The 22,332-nt window shown below is 45.3% G+C and overlaps 1 protein-coding gene across 2 annotated transcripts in view; it reads right to left on the bottom strand.

The window, feature by feature from the left end:
* ATP9B (ATPase phospholipid transporting 9B (putative)) overlaps positions 1 to 22,332 on the bottom strand; it is a 2,250,419-nt gene that overhangs the window by 120,621 nt on the left and 2,107,466 nt on the right. For both annotated transcript variants that reach the window (XM_069219789.1, XM_069219790.1), the window contains exon 23: positions 3,236 to 3,300. In XM_069219789.1, coding sequence (XP_069075890.1) covers positions 3,236 to 3,300 — 65 coding nt within the window. The remainder of the gene's footprint in view (positions 1 to 3,235; positions 3,301 to 22,332) is intronic.

Here is a 22,332-nt window from a genome sequence, read left to right on the forward strand (position 1 = left end):
GAAACCTTTGCATCTCACCTTTGGCAGAGTTCTGAGCATTACCTTTATTCCTATTATTCATTCCCCTCTTGTATCTTGAGATTTATCTCCTCTGCCGAAATGGGGGTATTGCATCTTGTGGCTATTACCTATGGCTGTGAACTGAATTAAATTAGTCCTCTCCAATGCAAGGGTCACATTTTTAGATTCATCTCCTAGGGATTACTCTTGCAACCATCCATTGACTTTACCTAAAAAATGTTATCTAACTTTTATTTGTAATATAACATCACCTCCATCTAATAAGTTTTGAAATTATCACCCTGATCTGTAGACCATCTAGTTCACATGCAGATTTGTGTCCCATCAAAATCATGAACCAACTTGTCCCTTTCCTAGCTTCTGACTTGACCAGAGAGTGATGCCAAAGGAATTTAAATCTGCTACAATACACATGGGCTATAAAAAAAAGATGTTTCACCTGCCCAAACTCCCTGCTACCATTCCTAACTAAAATCTTGGAGATGTTGGTTTTCAACCGGTTGCAGCCATCCATTGAATCCAAAAACATTCTCCACCCTATATAGACAGACATCAGACCAGGGTACTGTGCTGAGCTGGTTGTAACAGCTGTGCAATATCATCATCAATTGTGGATTGCCAGTAGAGACACTGGCATATTAGTCCTTTATACACCTCCCTAGGATTAGGAACTCGAGTATGATCCTCTGGCTTTCCAATACACAAACTACTCAGCTTGACCCCACCTTAGCTCAGAACTCTCTTTTAAGCACTCTAGTACATCGCTGTATGGCTGCAAAGTTACTAATACTAAACCGTACCAAAACTGAGCCTCTTATCTCAAATAATGTCATTAATAAACAAAACGCAACTGGCTTGCCAGAGGTGATGGGAACCCCTCCTATTCCATCTAGATTAGGATGTGATCTGGGTATTTATTTCAATGCAGATCTTTACCTTGCATATCAAATCTCTAAGGTAAACTGTGCCTACTTCTACCATCTAAAAATAGTTAAAAAGATCCTGCCCTGCATCAGCGCTGATCATTCAACCCTAATTGGTGTGGCTTTAGTGCAGTTGTGCCTTGATTACAGTAATTCCTCCATTCAAGGTATACCCAGACAAGCTCGTGAGATGGCTACTACTGGTGCAGAATGTGGCAGTATGGCTTATCACATGCTCTCCTTGTTGCTCACCCAATTTGAAATGCCTCCCTCATTGTCTACCTATCAGAAAAAGAATCTTTTCAAAGCCCTAATTATTTTCCAGTGGGTAGTTCATGGCAATGCTCCTGACTTAATTGACTCTAGATTGCAGCTCCATCATTCTCAGCACACGTTTGTACATGGTTATGTCTTCCACAGCACAAAGAATCCTCAGTGAAAAAGTGATTCATAAATATCAAATAACTTAACATGTAATAGTTCCCTTTCTGTGTCCTACCCCCTCTTTGGCGGAGAGGCCAAGCTTCATACCTTGGTTCAAACAATGCAGATTTCCCTTCAGTGTAACAAGCCTTTTTATCCTTGGGTGTCTTTTTTTTTTTTTTTTTTAGAGTGGCACACAGGAAGGGAGCCTTTTATTTTTACAATGTAAATGAGTTTGTGTCACTACCTCGTTGACAAACTATTAGGCAGATGTTCCTCTTCCACCCATGGCCTTGGCCTGCAATAACCGAAAAAGAGCATTGTGGCCACAGGCACGGAGAACTGTTACTCAAGCTGTTTGCTGAAGGTTTCCTCCAGGCATTCCTATTATTACATGCTATAGGTGGTTAAGTCTGGTTCGGCTTTGGTATTGGATGCCTCCCTTCTTTGTCAAGAGTCCATTCCTTGATTAAATTAAAAAAATGTTTAGAATCATGCTGGCTCCTCTTGTCTTTACTCATTTACTCGGACATCATTCAGACGGGTAAGCAACACCCTCCTGAATTGAAGGTGTGGTGTCCCTTAAACACAGGGTGAGCGGATACATCCTCCCTACACTATATAGTTACCAACACTAGAGTATCCCCTGGATATGAGGCACTCTTAGGGATAAAAGGGAAGGCAGCTTGCTACACCTGTACTCCACACCTCTGGGTGTGGGAAAGGTAGAAATCCTTTTTTTATATATAACCCTCACTCACTCTAATAATGGCATGCTTCATCATTGGGTTCACCCTGACTTCTAAAGGTCGGGTAGGCTCAACCATCTTCCAGGGATCTCTTACCAGATATCCAGACAGGGGGTGTAACCTTAAGATAAAAATTCCTCATCCAAACCCCAGGTATCGCTTTATCAATAGGGTGGATGGGAACAGTTAAAAAAAAAAAAACATGAACGAGTTTTAAGGATATACTGGTGCTATGAACCTAAATTCACCAACATGTTGCAGCCCTGCACTACTGACCTTCGTGGGTCCTGGGCTTTCATCAAGGTGGTTTATATAGCTTCTAACACTTCCCCCGTGATGCGTTATTCACAACTCAAGTGTGCATGCAAAAACACTACAAGCATTCACACAGACAGTGAAGTACTTCCCCCTTCAAGTCGTACCTATAACCAAGAAAGAACTTTGTGTCAATTAGCATGCTCAACTTAAGCTCCTTCATTCATGTCAAGCATACCTCCCTTATACTTGTGCCATTTCATCTATTAAAAATCGCCGGAATCTTGCCGACACATTATTGGAGTATAGGGAATTTTCCCTCTCCTGACTCACTCATCGCGCTCTTATTGTGCAATGCTCATCCCACTTAATGTGCATAACAAAGGAATGAGAATACATGACTGGTCGAGGCCTTAAAACAATTCTGACTGGCACTGTCCCCGACATTGTATCTCCATAAGTTATGGCCTCACCTTCGGGACTTCCATGTCCATCACATATATCCACTTAAAACCATCTTTTGGATGTCTGACTTCTGTGACATCCTTACACTCACCCGATATACGGGAACAAACGTCTCTCCTCTAACACATGCTCATCCAGCATACCACCAAGCCCTCTGTACAATAACAAAATAACTGCACCTCAGTGACCATCACACACCACATGGAAACACTTCCCACAGTTAGGGTCAAAGACAAAACACTTTAAATCACACACCTTCAAATTTAGCATGTCATGTGTGTAGATTAGAGTTGCAGCACCCAAAAACGAAGTAGTAAATTATATACAAATACTACAAAACAGAACCATTCAACACCGATTTTACAGTCAAAAATGTCGTAGCATAAACATTATTTTCACCTTTCCTTCGATTCCAACTCCACAATCAGCAGCCTGGATCATGCTGACATCATTTCCTCCATCACCTAAAAGAAAATATACAATTGTTCAAAGGATCCTGATGCTTTCAGACGGTAAGATAGGGTCAAGCAATATATAATTACAAATCTTCTAGTTAGTATATTTTTAGCAGTAGAAAAGTATATGCCTGTCTGAGAAAGGCATGGCTTATTTACCCAATCCCAGCAATCATCATTATTCTAGTCAATTTCTTCATTATCACAATCACTATTCTGAGTGTAGGTCCAGCTTGGAGCAAAGCAAATAGCTTGTTATTTGAAAGACTTGGTTCCTCAATCTGACTACAGTGGGGAACAAATACTCACTGCCACCTTGACACGCACAAGATGTTATGCATCAAACCAGCAACAACGGGAAATAGTGTATCAAGTAGAGTATCATCAAACCGCTTGGAGTTAGATGATGCTCAGGCAACAGTAATGTAAGTGTCAATTACAAAAAGGAAGGATACTTTCATTTGACCAGGCAGTAATAGATGGTTTCTTTAAAATCCTAATATAGCTACAGTCAATGGAAGACTAGTAGAGAGCATATCATAAAACTAGAAAGGGTGCTTAAAAATGGTAGGCAGAATACAAAGTAAAGACTAAATACTACGATTGACATTGTCAAAAAAAGAAAACAATCACAGAATTTGTAAAGTCAACGTTCAATCAGAAGTGCTTTTTAAAATAGATATAAAGAGCCTACTAAACTTAGCAGCGCAAACCCCATCCAACAGACTTTATGTGAAAGTTTTAGTGGTGTAGCAGGGTTTTTGTCAACAAAAAGACTCTATTGTGTTCTGAATTCCATCTCCTAGTAACACCACAATTTTCTCTGCTTCAAGCTTCAGTAGGTCAATGGGGTGATACAGGTTTCTATCCTATCCAAGGTAATTACAAGCTTGAATTATTCCTTATCATTGATAGGCTTGTGTCCAGCAAAAACTACAATTAGTATTACCTTATCATCAAACTCCTTGTATCCACTATCTGCAGTCCTCTCAAAATGCTGAAGCCTGGCTACTGCCTAAACTCTCCAGCATGGCTTTGATTTCCTGTCACTTAAAGAAATTTTGCTGGCTCCAAGAACACAAATATATCATGTTCAAAAGTCTTTGTTTCAAAATTCTTTAATGTAACAGTCCATCTTTCACACAGCAGCTTTTCAATTGGTTCAGTCCTTCGCATTCTTTGAGTTCTGCTAACGCTTTCTTAATTAATGTTCCTCAGGTCAAAAAATCCTCTCAAGGTGGCCGCGCCTTTTCTCTTTAAATGGCATCTCCTTGGAACACCGTGCCTATTCAGCTTCGATCTACGTCTAGCTATACGGGGTTTAAAAAGCCCTCGAAACACTGGATATTCGACCTCTCACTGTGCTGATTCTAACCCCTTTTTTACTGCAAACTTCACACGAGGACACCTTCGGGAATAGCTTGCTCTACAAATCAAACAAATAAATATAAAACTAAAATCAAGAACCTCGGGGTGAGCAACAATGAAACTGCTGTCTATAGGTGGTCCAAGACTAGGTTAAGTAAGCCCACTTTAAGCAGCCAATCATCGATGTATGGGAATACATGCATTCGCAACCACTAACATCAAAGGGTGAAGGGTAGGACAAGGAACCAGAGACGTTCTAAAACCGAAGCTATCTGTCGGACTGCTGGATCAGCGCATGAATGTACACATCTTGGAAGTCCCAGGATACTATGTGTAGGAAGTTGGCTCTGTATGCACTATTTCAAAGTAAGGAATAGTATGCACAGAGTCCAAGGGTTCCCCTTAGAGGTAAGATAGTGGCAAAAAGAGATAATACCAATGCTCTATTTTGTGGTATTGTGGTCGAGCAGTAGGCTTATCAAAGGAGGAGTGTTAAGCATTTGTTGTACACACACAGGCGATAAATGAGGAACACACACTCAGAGACAATTCCAGGCCAATAGGTTTTTGTATAGAAAAATATATTTTCTTAGTTTATTTTAAGAACCACAGGTTCAAATTTTACATGTAATACTTTAAATGAAAGGTATTGCAGGTAGGTACTTTAGGAACTTTGAATAATCAAAATAGCATACACAGTTTTCAAATAAATCACATATAGCTATTTTAAAACTAGACACTTAGTGCAATTTTCAACAGTTCCTGGGGGGAGTAAGAGTTTGTTAGTTTTTGCAGGTAAGTAAACCACCTACGGGGTTCAAGTTTGGGTCCAAGGTAGCCCACCGTTGGGGGTTCAGAGCAACCCCAAAGTTACCACACCAGCAGCTCAGGGCTGGTCAGGTGCAGAGTTCAAAGTGGTGCCCAAAATGCATAGGCTTCAATGGAGAAGGGGGTGCCCCGGTTCCAGTCTGCCAGCAGGTAAGTACCCGCGACTTCGAAGGGCAGACCAGGGGGGTTTTGTAGGGCACCGGGGGGGGGGGACACAAGTTAGCACAGGAAGTACACCCTCAGCAGCACGGGGGCGGCCGGGTGCAGTGTGCAAACACACGTCAGGTTTCCAATGGAAATCAATGGGAGACCAAGGGGTCTCTTCAGCGATGCAGGCAGGCAAGGGGGGGGCTCCTCGGGGTAGCCACCACCTGGGCAAGGGAGAGGGCCTCCTGGGGGTCACTCCTGCACTGGAGTTCCGATCTTTCAGGTCCTGGGGGCTGCGGGTGCAGAGTCTTTTCCAGGCGTCGGGATCTGGGAGTCAGGCAGTCGCGGTCAGGGGGAGCCTCGGGATTCCGTCTGCAGGGGTCGCTGTGGGGGCTCAGGGGGGGCAACTCTGGCTACTCACGGTCTCGTAGTCGCCGGGGAGTCCTCCCTGAAGTGTTGTTTCTCCACAAGTCGAGCCGGGGGCATCGGGTGCAGAGTAGCAAGTCTCACGCTTCCGGCGGGAAACGCAGGTTGTTTAAAGTTGCTCCTTTGTAACAAAGTTGCAGTCTTGCATGAACAGAGCCACTGTCCTCTGGAGTTTCTTGGTCCTTCTAGAGCAGGGCAGTCCTCTGAGGATTCAGAGGTCGCTGGTCCCTGGGGAAAGCGTCGCTGGAGCAGTGTCTTTAGAAGGGGGGAGACAGGCCGGTAGAGCTGGGGCCAAAGCAGTTGGTGTCTCCGTCTTCTCTGCAGGGCTTTTCAGCTTAGCAGTCCTCTTCTTCTTAGGTTGCAGGAATCTGAGTTCCTAGGTTCTGGGGAGCCCTTAAATACTAAATTTAAGGGTGTGTTTAGGTCTGGGGGGTTAGTAGCCAATGGCTACTAGCCCTGAGGGTGGGTACACCCTCTCTGTTCCTCCTCCCAAGGGGAGGGGGTCACATTCCTATCCCTATTGGGGGAATCCTCCATCTGAAAGATGGAGGATTTCTAAAAGTCAGAGTCACCTCAGCTCAGGACACCTTAGGGGCTGTCCTGACTGGCCAGTGACTCCTCCTTGTTATTCTCATTATCTCCTCCGGCCTTGCCGCCAAAAGTGGGGCCGTGGCCGGAGGGGGCGGGCAACTCCACTAGCTGGAGTGCCCTGTGGTGCTGTAACAAAGGGGGTGAGCCTTTGAGGCTCACCGCCAGTTGTTACAGTTCCTGCAGGGGGAGGTGTGAAGCACCTCCATCCAGTACAGGCTTTGTTACTAGCCACAGAGTGACAAAGGCACTCTCCCTATGTGGCCAGCAACATGTCTCGAGTGTGGCAGGCTGCTAAAACCAGTCAGCCTACACAGATAGTCGGTTTATGTTTAAGGGGGCACCTCTAAGGTGCCCTCTGGGGTGTATGTTACAATAAAATGTACACTGGCATCAGTGTGCATTTATTGGGCTGAGAAGTTTGATACCAAACTTCACAGTTTTCAGTGTAGCCATTATGGTGCTGTGGAGTTTGTGCATGACAGACTCCCAGACCATATACTCTTATGGCTACCCTGCACTTACAATGTCTAAGGTTTTGCTTAGGCACTGTAGGGGCACAGTGCTCATGCACTGGTGCCCTCACCTATGGTATAGTGCACCCTGCCTTAGGGCTGTAAGGCCTGCTAGAGGGGTTACTTATTTATACTGTATAGGCAGTGTGAGGTTGGCATGGCGCCCTGAGGGGAGTGCCATGTCGACTTACTTGTTTTGTCCTCACCAGCACACACAAGCTGGCAAGCAGTGTGTCTGTGCTGAGTGAGGGGTCTCCAGGGTGGCATAAGACATGCTGCATCCCTTAGAGACCTTCCCTGGCATCAGGGCCCTTGGTACCAGGGGTACCAGTTACAAGGGACTTACCTGGATGCCAGGGTGTGCCAATTGTGGAAACAAAAGTACAGGTTAGGGAAAGAACACTGGTGCTGGGGCCTGGTTAGCAGGCCTCAGCACACTTTCAAATCGAAACTTAGCATCAGCAAAAGTAAAAAGTCAGGGGGTAACCATGCCAAGGAGGCATTTCCTTACACTATGCATTCTTCGGGATACAAGGCCCGAAGGACCTGGGCCAGCACTAGCATTTTGAACTTGTCCTTCTTGATGAAGGTGTTTAGAAGCCTAAGGTCTAGTATGGGATCAGTTTCTCATCCTGCATGGGAACCAGGACTCATCAAATAAACATCCTATGCCTTTTTCTGCCTCGGGAACCACTACAATCACACCTTTGGCAAGGAGTGTGTGGACTTCAGCATGGCTCACCACTGTCTGAGCAAAACAAGAGAAACGTGATAGACAGAAATGGCAGGGTGTAACTAAACGGACCAACTTGAAGGACCCACTGTTCCATAGTAAGTGCATGTTAGCATGGTAGGTAAAAACAAATTGTACACAATACTAGTTAAAACTATTGCTTACGAGGAACTTAGCACTTTAGCATCAAATGCAGAATTTGTGGAGAAATACACTCCTGCATTTGCTGGTGGCCATGACCTCTACTACTGTTCTTCCTGTAAAGCTACAAAAGGACTGGACTAGTCGCTGAACAGGTTGGGGAAGAGCTGCATATGAGAGCAGGCAAGGTCATTGAGTAACCCTGAAACTTCAGGTACTGCTGGATCAGTATGGAGCCTGGATCCATCAAAAGGCATGTCCACAAGGGAAGCCTAGGCATCTGTAAAAAAGTTGGTAGCATACATCCAAGCATGGCACTGAATAAAGATGCTGGTTCAAATCTCCCAAGGGGCAATCTGCAGTACTGAGGCTAGCATCATGAGGCGTATGGTACACGCTAGTGGGCCACAGAAAATGAACACTGCTGGCACTGGAACATATTTACAATTTATAGGATACACCAGGATCCGAATAGGATGCTATATATGGACAGTGGCCAAAGAGAGAATTCATTTATTCAGACTACACCCAGAACATACTAAAAATGGGCGAATCATTTGACACCGGAAAGACAGAATCACAATTTATGTGCTCATCTTCTTATCTTGGGGTGACTGAGGATGATGACTGATAAAGGACACTGGTCTTGAATAGCTCACAGATGGTGTGGGATTGTTTAAAGAACAAGACAAGAAACAGAACTAGCAACTCTGGCCATAATGTACCTGAACACAACATCAACAAGACACTTCTTGATGAAAGGAGTCAAAAGTCTGCTAAAGTGTGAGCAGAAATATTAATGTTAATTCTGACCTTTGAGAACTTACTCTTTGCTGCCTGAACCAGCTTGGGTACATGTGATTGTTCTGGTATTGTTGTGCTTACTTAAGCCTGTCCTAACACCAGCTACCACAACCTCATTGTTTTCAACGGGCACGGCCGATGCACGGCTCACTGGAGCCTGAACCCCTTTCCCTAGATCGCTGTTTTCGCTCGACAATATTGTGAATGTTGAGCTTCTGTAGTGAAACAAACTGTAACCCCAAACGGGGAACAGTAATCGGAAGGAGCGCACTACATGGACTCCTCGCCTACTGAGAATGAACACTGTTCACTCACCTTGTAGTGAAGAACTGGCACTGGTGACAGCGAAAGATTATAGTAAAAAGAGCGGATCTTTTACCAGTTACCTTCTGTGAATGAGTTGCCTATTGAAATCTACTGATTAAATAGGTCTGCAGTTATTTTGAACATGACCTTATGCTCCATCCATGTGGGGCATGGATGGGCCATGTATGTTTGGCTGCGTGCAGGAGGCAGATTAAGCATGGAGTATGTGCTCTGCTTGACTGCATGAAGATGCAAATCCATTTTAGAACTTGTGTGGGTGAATGTCTAACAAGGAGGATGAGTGGATACGCTTCCATAAAGGGATGTGATATAGAAACGGACCCCAGAATATTCTTAAAGGAATTTGAGATGAGTCAATCTCCTACTGTATTATTCCCCAGAGGTGTGCTACAGCACGTTTGTGTAGTAGCAAGGTCAGCGAAGTCCTCTACTTTGTGTTATTGTTTTACAACCCCGGACAGGGAACCCTCAAATGCACCCCACTCACTTCCAATTCTGCAGATAAAGGAGATGTGGTTGAACAGGGTAAATGAACGAAAATCATCCTCCCTGAAAATAGAAATCACTCCAAACCGAGCTGAATTTTGTACAGAGTACAGGAGTATAAAAGTGCAAGCCTCCTTACCAGGTTAGGGACAGAAATTGAGAATCCTGAACTCTTGTCAGTGCAGTTGGACTCTCTGACAGAGAAAGTAAACTGCTACAAGAAGGTTCAAGGACTTGCCCACCAGAAGGAGAGCTGTCAAAGCAAGGAAGCCTATAACCAGAGAACTGCAGTTGGTGGGAAAGGTGCAGAATCTGCACTGTGAGGCCAGTGGAGGAGCAGTGCTGCAAAGAACTATGGTGTGCTCTCCCAGTTCCCGAAATGCCCCTCGTTGACCCCACTTTTGGGCTTGAGCTCGAACTCGCATTTTAAAGGAGGTGTTGCTAGAGCAGCTTAAGTTTGAGCTCTCGACAAACTGCATTTAAACGTTGTCCAGCAGTTGCGGAGCTTTGCTCCAAGCAAAACCTGCTTTGTAGGACTCTCCTGGGTGTGCGGGGAGCTAGAAAACACCAACCATGTCCAGCGGGCTCCAGAAACAGACCCTAAAGTGTGACAATGATGGTGCATTGCTGCAACATACTGACCAGTTGACTTGCAGTCTTCACCGTAGCCACTAAGAGCCTGTGCTAACAGGGACTTCACCGTCAGGCTGGAGATCTTCGATGTAGCAGCTCCAGGATCCGCATTCCCCAAATGAGGAATTCTGCTTACCTGGACAGTGTGACCTGTGCCAGGGTGGGTTACCATTTCATTTGAATTTGGTGATCTTGGGATCAGGAAAAGGCACTAAGGCATCCCGAAGACTACAGCATTGCTGAGCTGAGAATATTGTAGCAGGCACATGTCCATTTGCTGCTGATGCATAGGTCTCTCAGCCCGTGTGATTGCTTCCTCATTTGCCCTGCTGTTGCTTAAGCATGAATGCAAAGTTAGTAGGGACAGTAAAAGCTGCTGGGAGAGAAAGGCATTGCTCACTCAGGATGTCTCACAAATATAACTTGGCTGAGATTAAAGATTCAGGGAGGAGACTGTTGCAGTGAAGAGAGTAATCAAGAGGCTTAGAGTAAGAGAACATAAACGATTGGTTCAACTTTTCCCCACATAAATCGAACCGTCTTCAAAGTTTCACAAAACTGTGATTGTAGCTCCTGCTTTACTGATTTACAAATGTACTGCTACTTTTAATGTTTAGTGATTTGGCTGTGTGTAGAATATAGAACTTTTGTTTATAAGGCCAATTATTTGTTGGACGGTGATTAAATAAATAAATGATATTCATGTTCTTCAGAAATAAGAGTGGCTACCCCACACCACCTCCCTAAGTAAGCCTTGTACTGCTCTGTTTTGTTTACCAAAAGATAATTTACCAAAGGACAAGTTACTGAACTTCACTAACACTTTTTCTGTTAGAGACCCTATGTAACTGCAGATTCCTCACCGTAGAATATTCCCCAGGTGTCAGACTGGATCCAGAAAATCTTGAGCACTACCTCTGCGTACCGATAGGTGGCACTAAATGGCTCGGCGTCATCTTCATCAGAAGTTACGTGCGGTTCCTATATAGGCACCACCCTGGCAGGCTGACAGTTTCTTTCATGACTATTTCCACACCAAAAACACAGAGCCATGTTAGACTGTTTAATAAGTGTGCAGAAATTAACAGGATGTTATGGTGAAGAACCAATTTCACAGAACTGTGAAGAAATCTGTGGTTAGATAGTGTCTCTACCAGGAAATACGTTAGCCGACATGAAACATGTTGACTACCTTCTGCAGAAAAGAGGCACGTGTCTGAAAAGCCAGTTAGTATGAGTAAAAGTTGGTGTATGGAGGGTTACTGAAAAAGCTTGAAGCTCGCTGTCCCTCCTAGCAGATGTAATGCAGATGAAGTTGTTCATCTTGAGAGTTAGGAGTCTGAGCAGGAAACTAGGCAAGGGGCTCAAACCGTGAGCCCACAAGGATGGTTAGGATCAAATTAAGGTCCCATTGGGACATGATGAAAGGGGTAGATAGGAACATATGTTGGAACCATTTAAGGAATGTGTCACAATGGGTGACTTAAGCAGTGAGAGCTGATACTGCAATCATGAAATAGCTGAGATTGCTCGAAGGTATCCGTTAACTGTGCCCAGGGATAGGCCGTGCTGACCTAAAGACAACACAAACAATAAAACATCCGACAAGCAGGCTGAAACCGGATCAACATGATGGGTGGAGCACCATGCCATAAATTTGTCACAATAGCAGGTGAATTTATGTATCTGGAAAAAAAAAAAACACGCGTTCATGTGAGATTCATATTCATGCACATAAGAACATTTCAACTTCTTCTCCCTCGGGTGTCGCTCTTAGTGATGTCGCACTTGGGGCTGAGAACCTTCCCGGCAACCTTCCCAAGTGGGCAGGGGACTATGTAGTGACTTGCCGGTGTCTTTGATCGTGTTTCTCTTTACTTGTCTGCGGTTGTCTATGCGATGTCCAAGGCAGAGCCGGACAGGGATCCAATGTGATGCCCCTGTTGTCAGCCCAACCTTGCCATATCTTCCCATGTTTTGGGGGGCATCCTCGACCTTGGTAGATCGGCCTCTCAAGGGCCATACTATGGTCCATGCTGCAGGCCCATTTAGTTGTCAGTGGGGCTGAGGAGAGATTCCAGTTTTGGAGAATGTCTCTTGGCTGTTGTGAGACCTAAGAATAAAATCGCTTTATGGTATCTGTTATCCTCAGCGCCATCAGAGATATGCAATAGGATCGTCTTGGGGGACTGGCCAACTCAGCATCTCCCCTGGTATGTCCAAAATGTTTGACTAGTAAGTCTGGAGAGCTGGACACTGCCAGAAGGTGTATAGTAGGTCGCTTTCAGCCTGTTTGCATCTCAGCCAATGGCCCGCTGGGATCAGTACCATTTTGTGGAGTTTGGGGCATGTGTAGTAGATTCTGCGTAGTATTTTGAATTGTGTTAGCTGAAATTGTGAGACAATCAATACTTCGTGCGGGACAGCCAGCACTTCAAGCCAGTCTTCGTCATCTCGCAGACCTAAGTCTGCCTTTCATGCATCCCGCACTCAAGCTAGACAGTTACCTGCATTATGAATCAGCATTCAGTAAATATTGGATAATTTGTGTTCTCTTATGTTAGTCAGGTGTATTTTGGCCTGTAGAGGGGAATACTTGGGAATGTTCCCATCGGGGGTAAGTACTGTTGTAGGGCATGGCGTAACTGAAGATATCTAAAGAATTGTGAACGATGGAGAGAATATTCTTCTTGATGGTCCGTAAAGAATGACAGGAACCCATCCTGCAAAACGACTCCGAGTGTCGACACCCCAATTGTGTCCCAGGCCAAAAATCTCTTCAGGGCCATGACCTGGGGAAGTCTAGTCCTCTGCCATAGAGGGGTCTCTAGTGTAGGTTTGAAGGCCCAACCCATGTCCTTTAGCACCTCCCTCCACACCCTGAGCGCTGTATTAGTGGCTGAAGGTAACTGGTTTGGGACAGCCGCTCCATAAAGCAAGTGGGGTAAATTAGTGCGACCTAGGACCCATTCTTCAAACGCATAGGCCAGGACATCAAAGCCCCCAAACCTCCAGTTGTTTAGTACAAGGAGGTGGGCCCCTCTGTAACAAGAAAGCATATTTGGCGCGGCGAGGCCCCCTTCAACCACAGATCAATAGCATTTGTCTAAGGAATGTGCACTGTGAGAATTAGAGAACCTTCTTGGTAAACATCTAGCATGTGATATGAGTATTATTCAGCTTAAACAAAGTATCTCTGGCCCTACACATGTAGCTGGCCACACTTTGGTTTTATTGTTTTTCAACTTGGATGCTGCCCCTTATACTTTTACTGCGCCTTAAACCGGGTCTGACCATTTCAGTATTAGTTTTTCATTCTCTCTTCTGGTTAAGCAGAAACAATTCTAGTCTTGTACCCAAAAGGTCTTGGTGCAAAATAACTGCTTAATCTTTTAGTGAGCACTTTTCTCCTTCATCCTTAAAATTTGGTATGTCTTTCGATGCTTACTTCGTGGATTTTAACTCTGCTGTCTGTGAAGCTCTAGATATTTGCGTTCCTTGGAACACAAAACCATACCATAGATAGAACCTTTTGCAAGCTTGGTATATTGCACGGTGTTAAAATGTGGGAAGAGGAAATGTAAGTTAGCTGAGAAAACTTCTGGAGAAATCTCATGGACTGGCAAGCCTATAAACAACATTTAAATGCTTATCACAGATAGCTTAAGGCGCTGAAAAACTATATTTCATTAAAAGACTGCAAGACAATACAAATTCCAGTAAAAAACTTTTTAAAATTGTTATGAAACTCTCCCAGCCACTCAGTCTTTCACAAGTTATTACTCCCACAGCCCCCATTGTGTAGATACTGCAAATTATTTTTCAGAAAAAAATTATACCACTTATTCCACCTTTGCTCCTCAACCTTCGCATGCTGAGATAGAATGGGATCATCTTTGGCCACATCCAAGCCCTAGAGTACATTTTGGTAAATTTGCAACTCTATCAAGAGAACAGGTAGAAAAGATAATGTTGGAGGTGAAATCGGGTTCCCCACTTGATCCTTGCCCTCATTTTTTTTTTTGACCAGACTACTGTCCGTTTTTAGCCCGTATTTTACTCAAATATTTTATTGTTTAAAAAAAAAATGCTATTTACACTGACATTTGGAAAGCAGGCACTCATTATTCCCTTAGGCAAGAAAGCAGGATTAAAGGTACTCTCTAACTACCACCCTATTTCTTTACTTACTTATATGTCCAAGGTGCTAGAAAGACTGGTTAACAGCCAATAGACAACATTTTTAGAAGATACCAAAACACTTGATCCTTCTCAAATTGGTTATAGTCCCAAGAACAGTACTGAAACTACCCTTCTGGCAGTGCTAGACAACATAAGACTGGTAGTAGATCAAGACAAAGTGGTTGCCCTGATTCTACTAGACCTATTGGCAGCTTTTGACACATTTGCACAGTCTTGATAAATAAACTCCATGAGGCTGGGATTCACTCGACTGCCTTGTGATGGTTTTGCTCATTTTTGTCTTACAGGACTCAGTTCAGTTGGGCACTATTATATCACCCCCCCCCCCCCCCCCCCCAACAGGGTGAAGTGCTGGGTGCCACAGGGTTCGTCATTAAGCCCTACTCTTTTTAATGAGTATGTTGCAACCTTTGCCAAGCTGGTGAGTAAGTGGGGTTTTGAAATCTGTTCTTATGTGGATGTTACTCAACTGATCATCTCTCTAGGTGAACAAGATAATAAAATTAGACACAACCTTTCTGGATGCCTCAAAGATATTGCTAGTCGGATTAGGAAACACTGTTTGAAGCTAAACGCTGATAGAACAGAAATGTTACATTTTGGAGGTGCCCACGATATTTGGAACTCAGTGTGGTGGCCAGCTTCTTTAGGACTGGCTCCAATACCAAAAAAAAAGTGGTAAGGAATCTCGGGTTTCTAATCGATGATTCCTTAACAATGTAAGATGTTATGGTCTACTCAAACTCTTTAAAAACTGCTTCATTGGATTCTGGTTGACTGGCATAGAACCATTGTCAATTGTAGATTGGATTATGGTAATGCATTTTAATTTGGGATGTCAGACCATCTTTTCTCTTGGTTGCAGTTAATTCAAAATATGGCTGCTAGACTCATTTGCCACAAAGACAGATTTAGCTTGGCCTCAGCTTCCCTGAAAACCTTGCACTAGCTTCCTATTCATCCAAGGACTCAATTCAGACTCTTGTGACATGCACACAGGGCACTTCATAACACAGGCCCTGCAATTCTCCAATCCAAATTAGAGTTCCACAACCCTTCAAGAAGTCTGCGATCAGCAAATCTTGCCCTTGCTAAAACTACGCAAGTGAAAAAAGCATGAGCTGGTGGCCACTCTTTTACCTTTTTGGCAGCTGTTCATTGAAACCTACTGCCATTAGCCCTCTGTTGCACTAACGATTATATCAGATTTAGAAAAGAAGCTTAAAACTTGTCTCTTTCCTAATTAATGACCTTTCTAGTCTTGCCTTACACAGTAATTTGCCTATGTTATTTGGCTTGGTTTCGTACCGTGACAACCATCTCGGGAAGAATGTAGCACTTTATAAAAATTGGAAATAAATAAGGAGACTCGCAGGGTTCAACATTCATAGGAAGGTGTTAACCCTTGTGAAAAAGGATCGACTAATCAGAAAAGGGAAGTTTTGGAGTTGATAAAGCAGTTTAGGGAAGGCCACCATTTTAAAAATGGCCAATCAACACAGCAGGTATAGTGGCATGGAGGAACAGAATTTCAGGGCTTTTCCCTAATAGTTGAACTACACGGTTCAGGTTGCGTTCATATGCAGTGTCCTTTTTCAGTGTGATAAAAATCCTTAAGTATTTAAACCCATCTGGGAGTACCTCTATCTCAGGAACCCAGGATGCAGAGTGGCGCAATAGTCTATTTGGTAAATAGCCGAATTTGCATTGTTCATGAGGAGTCCTGAGTAAGTCCCGAAAGTCTGTAGTATCTGGAGGGCCTGTGGGCCCGTTGAGTCTGGACTGTTCAGGAACATCAGCACATCATCCACGTACAGTGAGATATTGTCTGCTACTCCCTCAGACCACTGAAGGCTCTGGTACAATGCGTCCACTCTCACCCCTGCCGCCAAAGGCTCAATAGCAAGCACAAACAGAAGTGCAGACAACGTGCATCTCTGGCGAGTTCCCCGCTCGACCGGGAACAAATTGGAACCCCCCCGATTTACATTCGTGCTCTCAAGTAGATATACAGAAGCTGGATGGAGCTTATAAAACGAGGGCCAAATCCGTATTGAGGGAGCAAGACAAATAAGTAGTCCCATCCTGCTGCCTAGTAGCCTGGTAGGCTCTCATACATCTCAAGGGCATTATACACCCTACGATGTTATGTTTGGTGGCTCTGTGGGACAAAAAGCTGGATAGGTCTGGGTGGGCTATATGGTGAATCAGCTTTTCCTGCCTGTCCGACAACAATTTAGCCCACACCTTCGCCTCTGTATTTATTAGTGAAATTGGCCTAAACTCTTTGCAGCGGGTACCTGACAGGCCAGGTTTCAGTATGACCACTATCTCTGGTGCACATAGGTCTTCTATTAGTTCCCCACACTCTAAAGTTTCATTGAACATGTTCAGCATCACGGGGTCAGAGGTGGGCCAGACCAAACACCAGAACTTGTCCAGTAACCAGTTAGGCTCTGGTGTTTTACCTATGTGGAGCCTTCCCAGGGCTCACCTCATCTTCTCTTCAGTTAAATCTGTTTCTAGGGAGTCACGTTCATCGGATAGCAACTGGGGCAGCGGCACATGGGGAAGAAACTGTTCCAGATACTCAGGGGGACCCTCCGGCTCAGATGCACAGAACTTACCATAAAACATCGCAAACTCTTCTGCAATCCTAATGCTACACATAACTCGACTGCCACTGGTCCTCTCCAATAAATAATTCCTCTCCAGGAATGCCACTGGGAAACCAGACTGCCAGGGCGTGCAGAGCCAGTGCAGTGTTCTACTTGATTTATCTCCCCATTGGTAAATGAGACTCCTGGTAGCCATCCACACTTCTCTCGCCTCTTGGGTGAGCTCCTGTTTAAGGGTTGACTGCACGTGGAGGCTGTCCCGTAGGAGCTCATCTTGCTGAAGACAGATGTATTGGTTTTCCAGGTTGAGCACTTGTGTTTTGCACTCTTCAACTTTTTGGCGGATACGGGCTCACTGTCCCTCAAAGTAGCTAATGATGCCTTCTTGCAAGGTGATCTTCTGAGCCTCCAACGGGAATCTGGGGGAATGCACGGATCCCAGATTCAGCTCAGAGAACCTCTGACCCATTTCCCTGCATGCCTCCCTGATATCCTCTTCCAGTAGGAACCACCCATTTAGCTTTCATCCGGTGGCTGCACGTGGAGGACCCCACTCCATCTCCATCAACAGAGGCAACTGTTTTGAGAAGCCGCTTGCCAGAATGCACGTGCTTCACACGCGGTAGCACTCTCGCTGCCAAGAAATAAAGTAATACAACCTGGAAAAGGACAGTGGGCTCCTGAATACAATGTGTACCCCCTTTCTTAAGGGTGATGTGCTTTCCAAACATCTATTGCCATTATGTTATGCAAGAATACCAGGAGCAGGGTGCAGCTGTCTCACTGTGCTAAGCCTGAATGGTCTAATTCATGAACGCATAGCCCGTTAAAGTCCCCACTCATCAGCCATGGTGCCTCAGGCATCTCCTAAAGGAGAGCTCGGAGGGTGGACAGGAATGATGCAGTTGGGACGGAAAGGGGGTATATATGCTCGTAATTGACAACAGGGACCCTCCAAGGGAACCAGAGATTGACACATACCAGCCTCCTGTATTGTACCATGTGTGAGATACAGTCATAGGAGTCCGCCTGTGGATCGGAATGGCCACCCTCCTTGATCCCCAATGGAATCCTGTGTGGTAGACCTGGCTGTATCCCCAAGAAAGAGCATTTGTTGCCCATTAAGTGTGTCTCTTGCAGCAGAAGGATGTCTGCCCCATGATGATGGGCCAATTTAAGAATTGCCCCACGTTTGAGCCTATCTAGCATGCCGTTCACATTCCAAGAAAGGAACAATAAGGATGGCAGCCGCTTCATATCAGGTCGCTCCTCCATGTAGGGCGTTGTGGATGTTGTGTAAATGCAGGAGTTTTGGCAGATGAGGGGCAGCACTGTTAGGTCTGTGCAGCTTTGGGGTGTGTGGATCAGAATGTGGGTTTCTGTGAAATAATATAACTGTGTAATACCCATCAACCCACCTCATACTTCACAAACTAGAAGTACCTGTCTTGTGCTTTCGGGGTGATGCCACTCTAGCTACTCTGAATGCCCCCAGGATAACCCCAAACTGGAACTAAACTGGAACCTATAATATGCACTAAGACCTCCCAGAAGTTGTGGCTGTAAAAGTGCAAAGATTAGTGTGGATCCAAACATCATGAAATGTGTACAAGCCTTGTGTGGAAACATATCTGTCTCGTGGGGTTAATGTATTGTCTATGTATGATCAAAGGACCAAGCTCAGAGAGCATTGTGTGGATCCGGTGAGGACATATCCGCCGCAGCCAAGGAAGTCTTATGTCTCTCTGAGCCATATCCTGGACCCAAGGAACAGGGCCTTCTGTCTATTCGACATTGTTGCTTCTTTAAGGCCAGTCCCCAGGCAGGTCTCTCAGCCCTCCACCCTCCTCCTGACCTCTCCCTTTCGCTTCTTCAGCACTTACTCTGTGGGCCCCTTCTGTCTCGAAGGTCAGGGCATTCCTCAACCCATTCTCAAGCTGTTTCTGGAGAATCATAGAAGAGGGTCTTGTCTTGAAAAAAGACTAAGGGGGTTATTCTAACTTTGGAGGAGGTGTTAATCCGTCCCAAAAGTGACGGAAAAGTGACGGATTTACCACCAGCCGTATTACGAGTCCATTATATCCTATGGAACGGGTAATACGGCTGGTGGTATATCCGTCACTTTACCGTCACTTTTGGGACGGATTAACACTCCTCCAAAGTTAGAATGACCCCCTAAGTCTGGATGGGAGCAACAGTATATATTTCACGTCTGTGGCGCTGAGCTTCCTTTTCACCTCCATGGAGGAGCATCGCTGTTGTGGGTCTTTCTGGGTGTAGTTGGGGAAGCTCATCACGGAGCCTACTGGCATTTCAGGGAGACCACTTCTCTTGCCACTGGAATAACTGGGTTTCAGTCCATAAAGTTCAGCACCTGGGTGAAAAAGGTAGGAGCCCCCAAAGGAGGTTTGGCTGTCAGAGTGCAGTGTGCCCGCTCCACCACAAAGCAACTTTAGAGATCTGCCTCTGGCACCCAGCTTTTGAGCCAGCTGGTGATAAAGGATGTGATTGAGGATGCCTCCAGTCCCTCAGGGATCACACTATGATAAGTTTGTTACAGCGCAATCATCCTTCCACATCCTTCAGACCACACTCCAGGAGGTTGACTTGCCGTTGTAGGACTCTGAGGCAGGTTTCGTGTGATTTAACAATGTCTTCCACCTCGGAGATCCTGGTCTCAACTTAAGTAACTCTGTGTGTAGTATTTCTTAGGTCTTGATGGAATAAGGACAGATTAGTTTTTAGGTGCCCTATGCTCCCTTCCAGAGTGTCTTAGAGGTCCTTGATCCCCCCGTTCTCTATGGGAATCGGCAGGAGCGCCCCAGCCAGGAACACTCAATGTGTCTTTCTTGTCAACAGTCTAACCGGTACTGTTTTCCCCTTGTTGGCTGCCAGGTCATCTTGTGGGTCCCAGCACTTCTCCAGGGAATGTTTCCTGTTACCCTCAGGGCCTCCTTCACCACTCCTTTGCGCTTGTCCAGTGGGCCCTATGCTATCTCATGTCTCCCATTGCGTGCTCTTCGATGGGACGTGCCCGCTTCGCTCATCTGACAGGCCTCACCTGGTGCGGCAGAGTTGATCTCACATTATTAGCACTATGCACCCTGGGGTGAATTCTGGCAGCTCTCAGGGGGTCAGTGGGCTCTCAGTCTTTCACAAGCTCGCCAGGTTATCTCGTCTTCAGCTAGGAGTGCGTGGCACAGGCCGCTGGTCTCTTTACTCAGCAGGATGGTTCAATGGTGCTCGGCTGGCTTTTTCAGATCCGATGGGGGCAGGATTCTCCCCCCTCCCTCCCTTTGGCAAGAGGGTCTTGGCCAGCGGGACTAGGATCGGTGCAGACCAGAGTCCGACCGTACGTCTGATGGAAAGCGGCCCCTGCCTTGGGCCCAGGCTAGGCCGCACTGTCTCAAGGCCTCAACGCTACAGTGCTAATCCGACAGGTGATACCTTTTTTTTCCCCCACTCGGACCCCATGATTCACTTGCGGACCGCCTCCAGAGTGCTCAACCCAGTCTCAAAGCCCCAGGGAGCGGACAGTTGTGATGGTTGACGGTGCAGCCTGGCAGAGCTCGTTCGCAGCACGTGCACCAAGTTTGGCTTCTCTGAAACACCCCTGTATATGGTTTTGTTGAGGGACATCTGGCTGCCAAGATAACATCACTGATCTTGGGAGGAAGATTGAAGGCATTCAGCTGTTGCTGCTCTATCTCCATGCATGAAGGTGGTGTGTGTGTAGTTTTGGGTGCAGATCCCTGCTTTGCTGCTGCGAGAGAAGGTCCACCCGAAGAAGTAGCCTGATCAGAAGACTGATGCTCATGCTCAGGAGTTTGCGATACCAAACTCTCCTTCCCCACTCTGGAGTCACTAGGTTTTGTATTGCATTTGTAATTGTATTTAAGATTTGTAGAGCACATTAAACCAAAAAGGTACCAAAGCACTAAGAGGAGGCTACTTCAAGTATACAGGGCTGCCTAAACCCAAATCAGCCAGCAGAAAAAGTGGCCTTCTCTTACAACTACTCTAATGTGATAAACTAAGTTTTGACTTGTTTGCAAAACAGCAGATGCAAATTCAAACACATAAGGTGAACAGGGAGGGAGATTCAAAGCCTGGCTGCCACAAATGTAACAGCCAGTGCAGCCCATCTAGCTTTCCTACACCGCAGCCCCACCACCTCGAACGGTGCAGTGGATATCAACATTCTCGTGGGGACATGCCAGTTCAGGGTCATCTAAGGTAGTGTGATCCTTGCCCGTGGAGAGCTTTACGTGTCAAACATAGTGCTTTACAAAGCACCCGCTTCTTGACAGGCAGCCAATTCAAGGATCTCAGCCCATTTCCGACTGGGCAATATCTGGGCAGACCGAGTACCAAGCAAACAGCCATGTTCTGGATGATTTGGAGCTTATTTAATGAAAACTGGTTGAGATTGAGATACAGGACACTGTAGTAATCTAAGATGGAAGTGATTAAAGTAATGATTACTGCAGCCCTGAGATCTTTTGGAAGAAAGATCAATATTTTCTTTAAGGAACCAATCAACCAGAAACACAAACTCACAGTTTTGTTAACCTGAGTATCGAAAGGCAAGCTATTATCAAACAATACACTCAAGTTTTTGATTGCCATAACCAGGACAGGTAATGCACCACAATTGTCTGGCTACCAAAAATTGTTCTAAATTGAGCAATATAGCTGCCACCTGATCAACTTGTCTACGAATAAGATCCGTGGTTGAAATGAGGGCTGATTCTGTGTTATGATACTTTCAAAATCCATTTTGTGATGGATCCAGAGCATTAATGTCATAAAGATAATCAGACAGTTCCCTATTAATAAGTTTTTCCAGAATCTTAGCAGTGGCAACAGAGAGATGGGAAGTAGATTTTTCAGATCACTAGGATCTGCATCTGGTTTCTTCTGGGAGGTTGACTTGGGCCCAGTTTGTTCAGATGTTCTTGAGAACATGGGGCAGAAGCAGTATTGGTGGAAAGTCATAAATGAGTCCAAGCTTCCAGTTTAAACAGAATGCAACTCTCAGCAAAAGCAGCTTTGGAAACTCCAAAGCACAGAAGAGCTGATATTGTATGTTTTCTGCAGAGGCAAATAGGTAAAACCAAGGTTCTCTCCTTTCTCAGAAAAGATCTTGTGCAACCTCTGGGTGTAGATGCCATTTGTGATCCCCAAGGCATCTGCATCTGAGTTTGTCCGCCCTGGGGTTCAG

The sequence above is a fragment of the Pleurodeles waltl genome, chromosome 2_2, assembly GCF_031143425.1.
Source record: "Pleurodeles waltl isolate 20211129_DDA chromosome 2_2, aPleWal1.hap1.20221129, whole genome shotgun sequence".
Lineage (NCBI taxonomy): Eukaryota > Metazoa > Chordata > Amphibia > Caudata > Salamandridae > Pleurodeles > Pleurodeles waltl.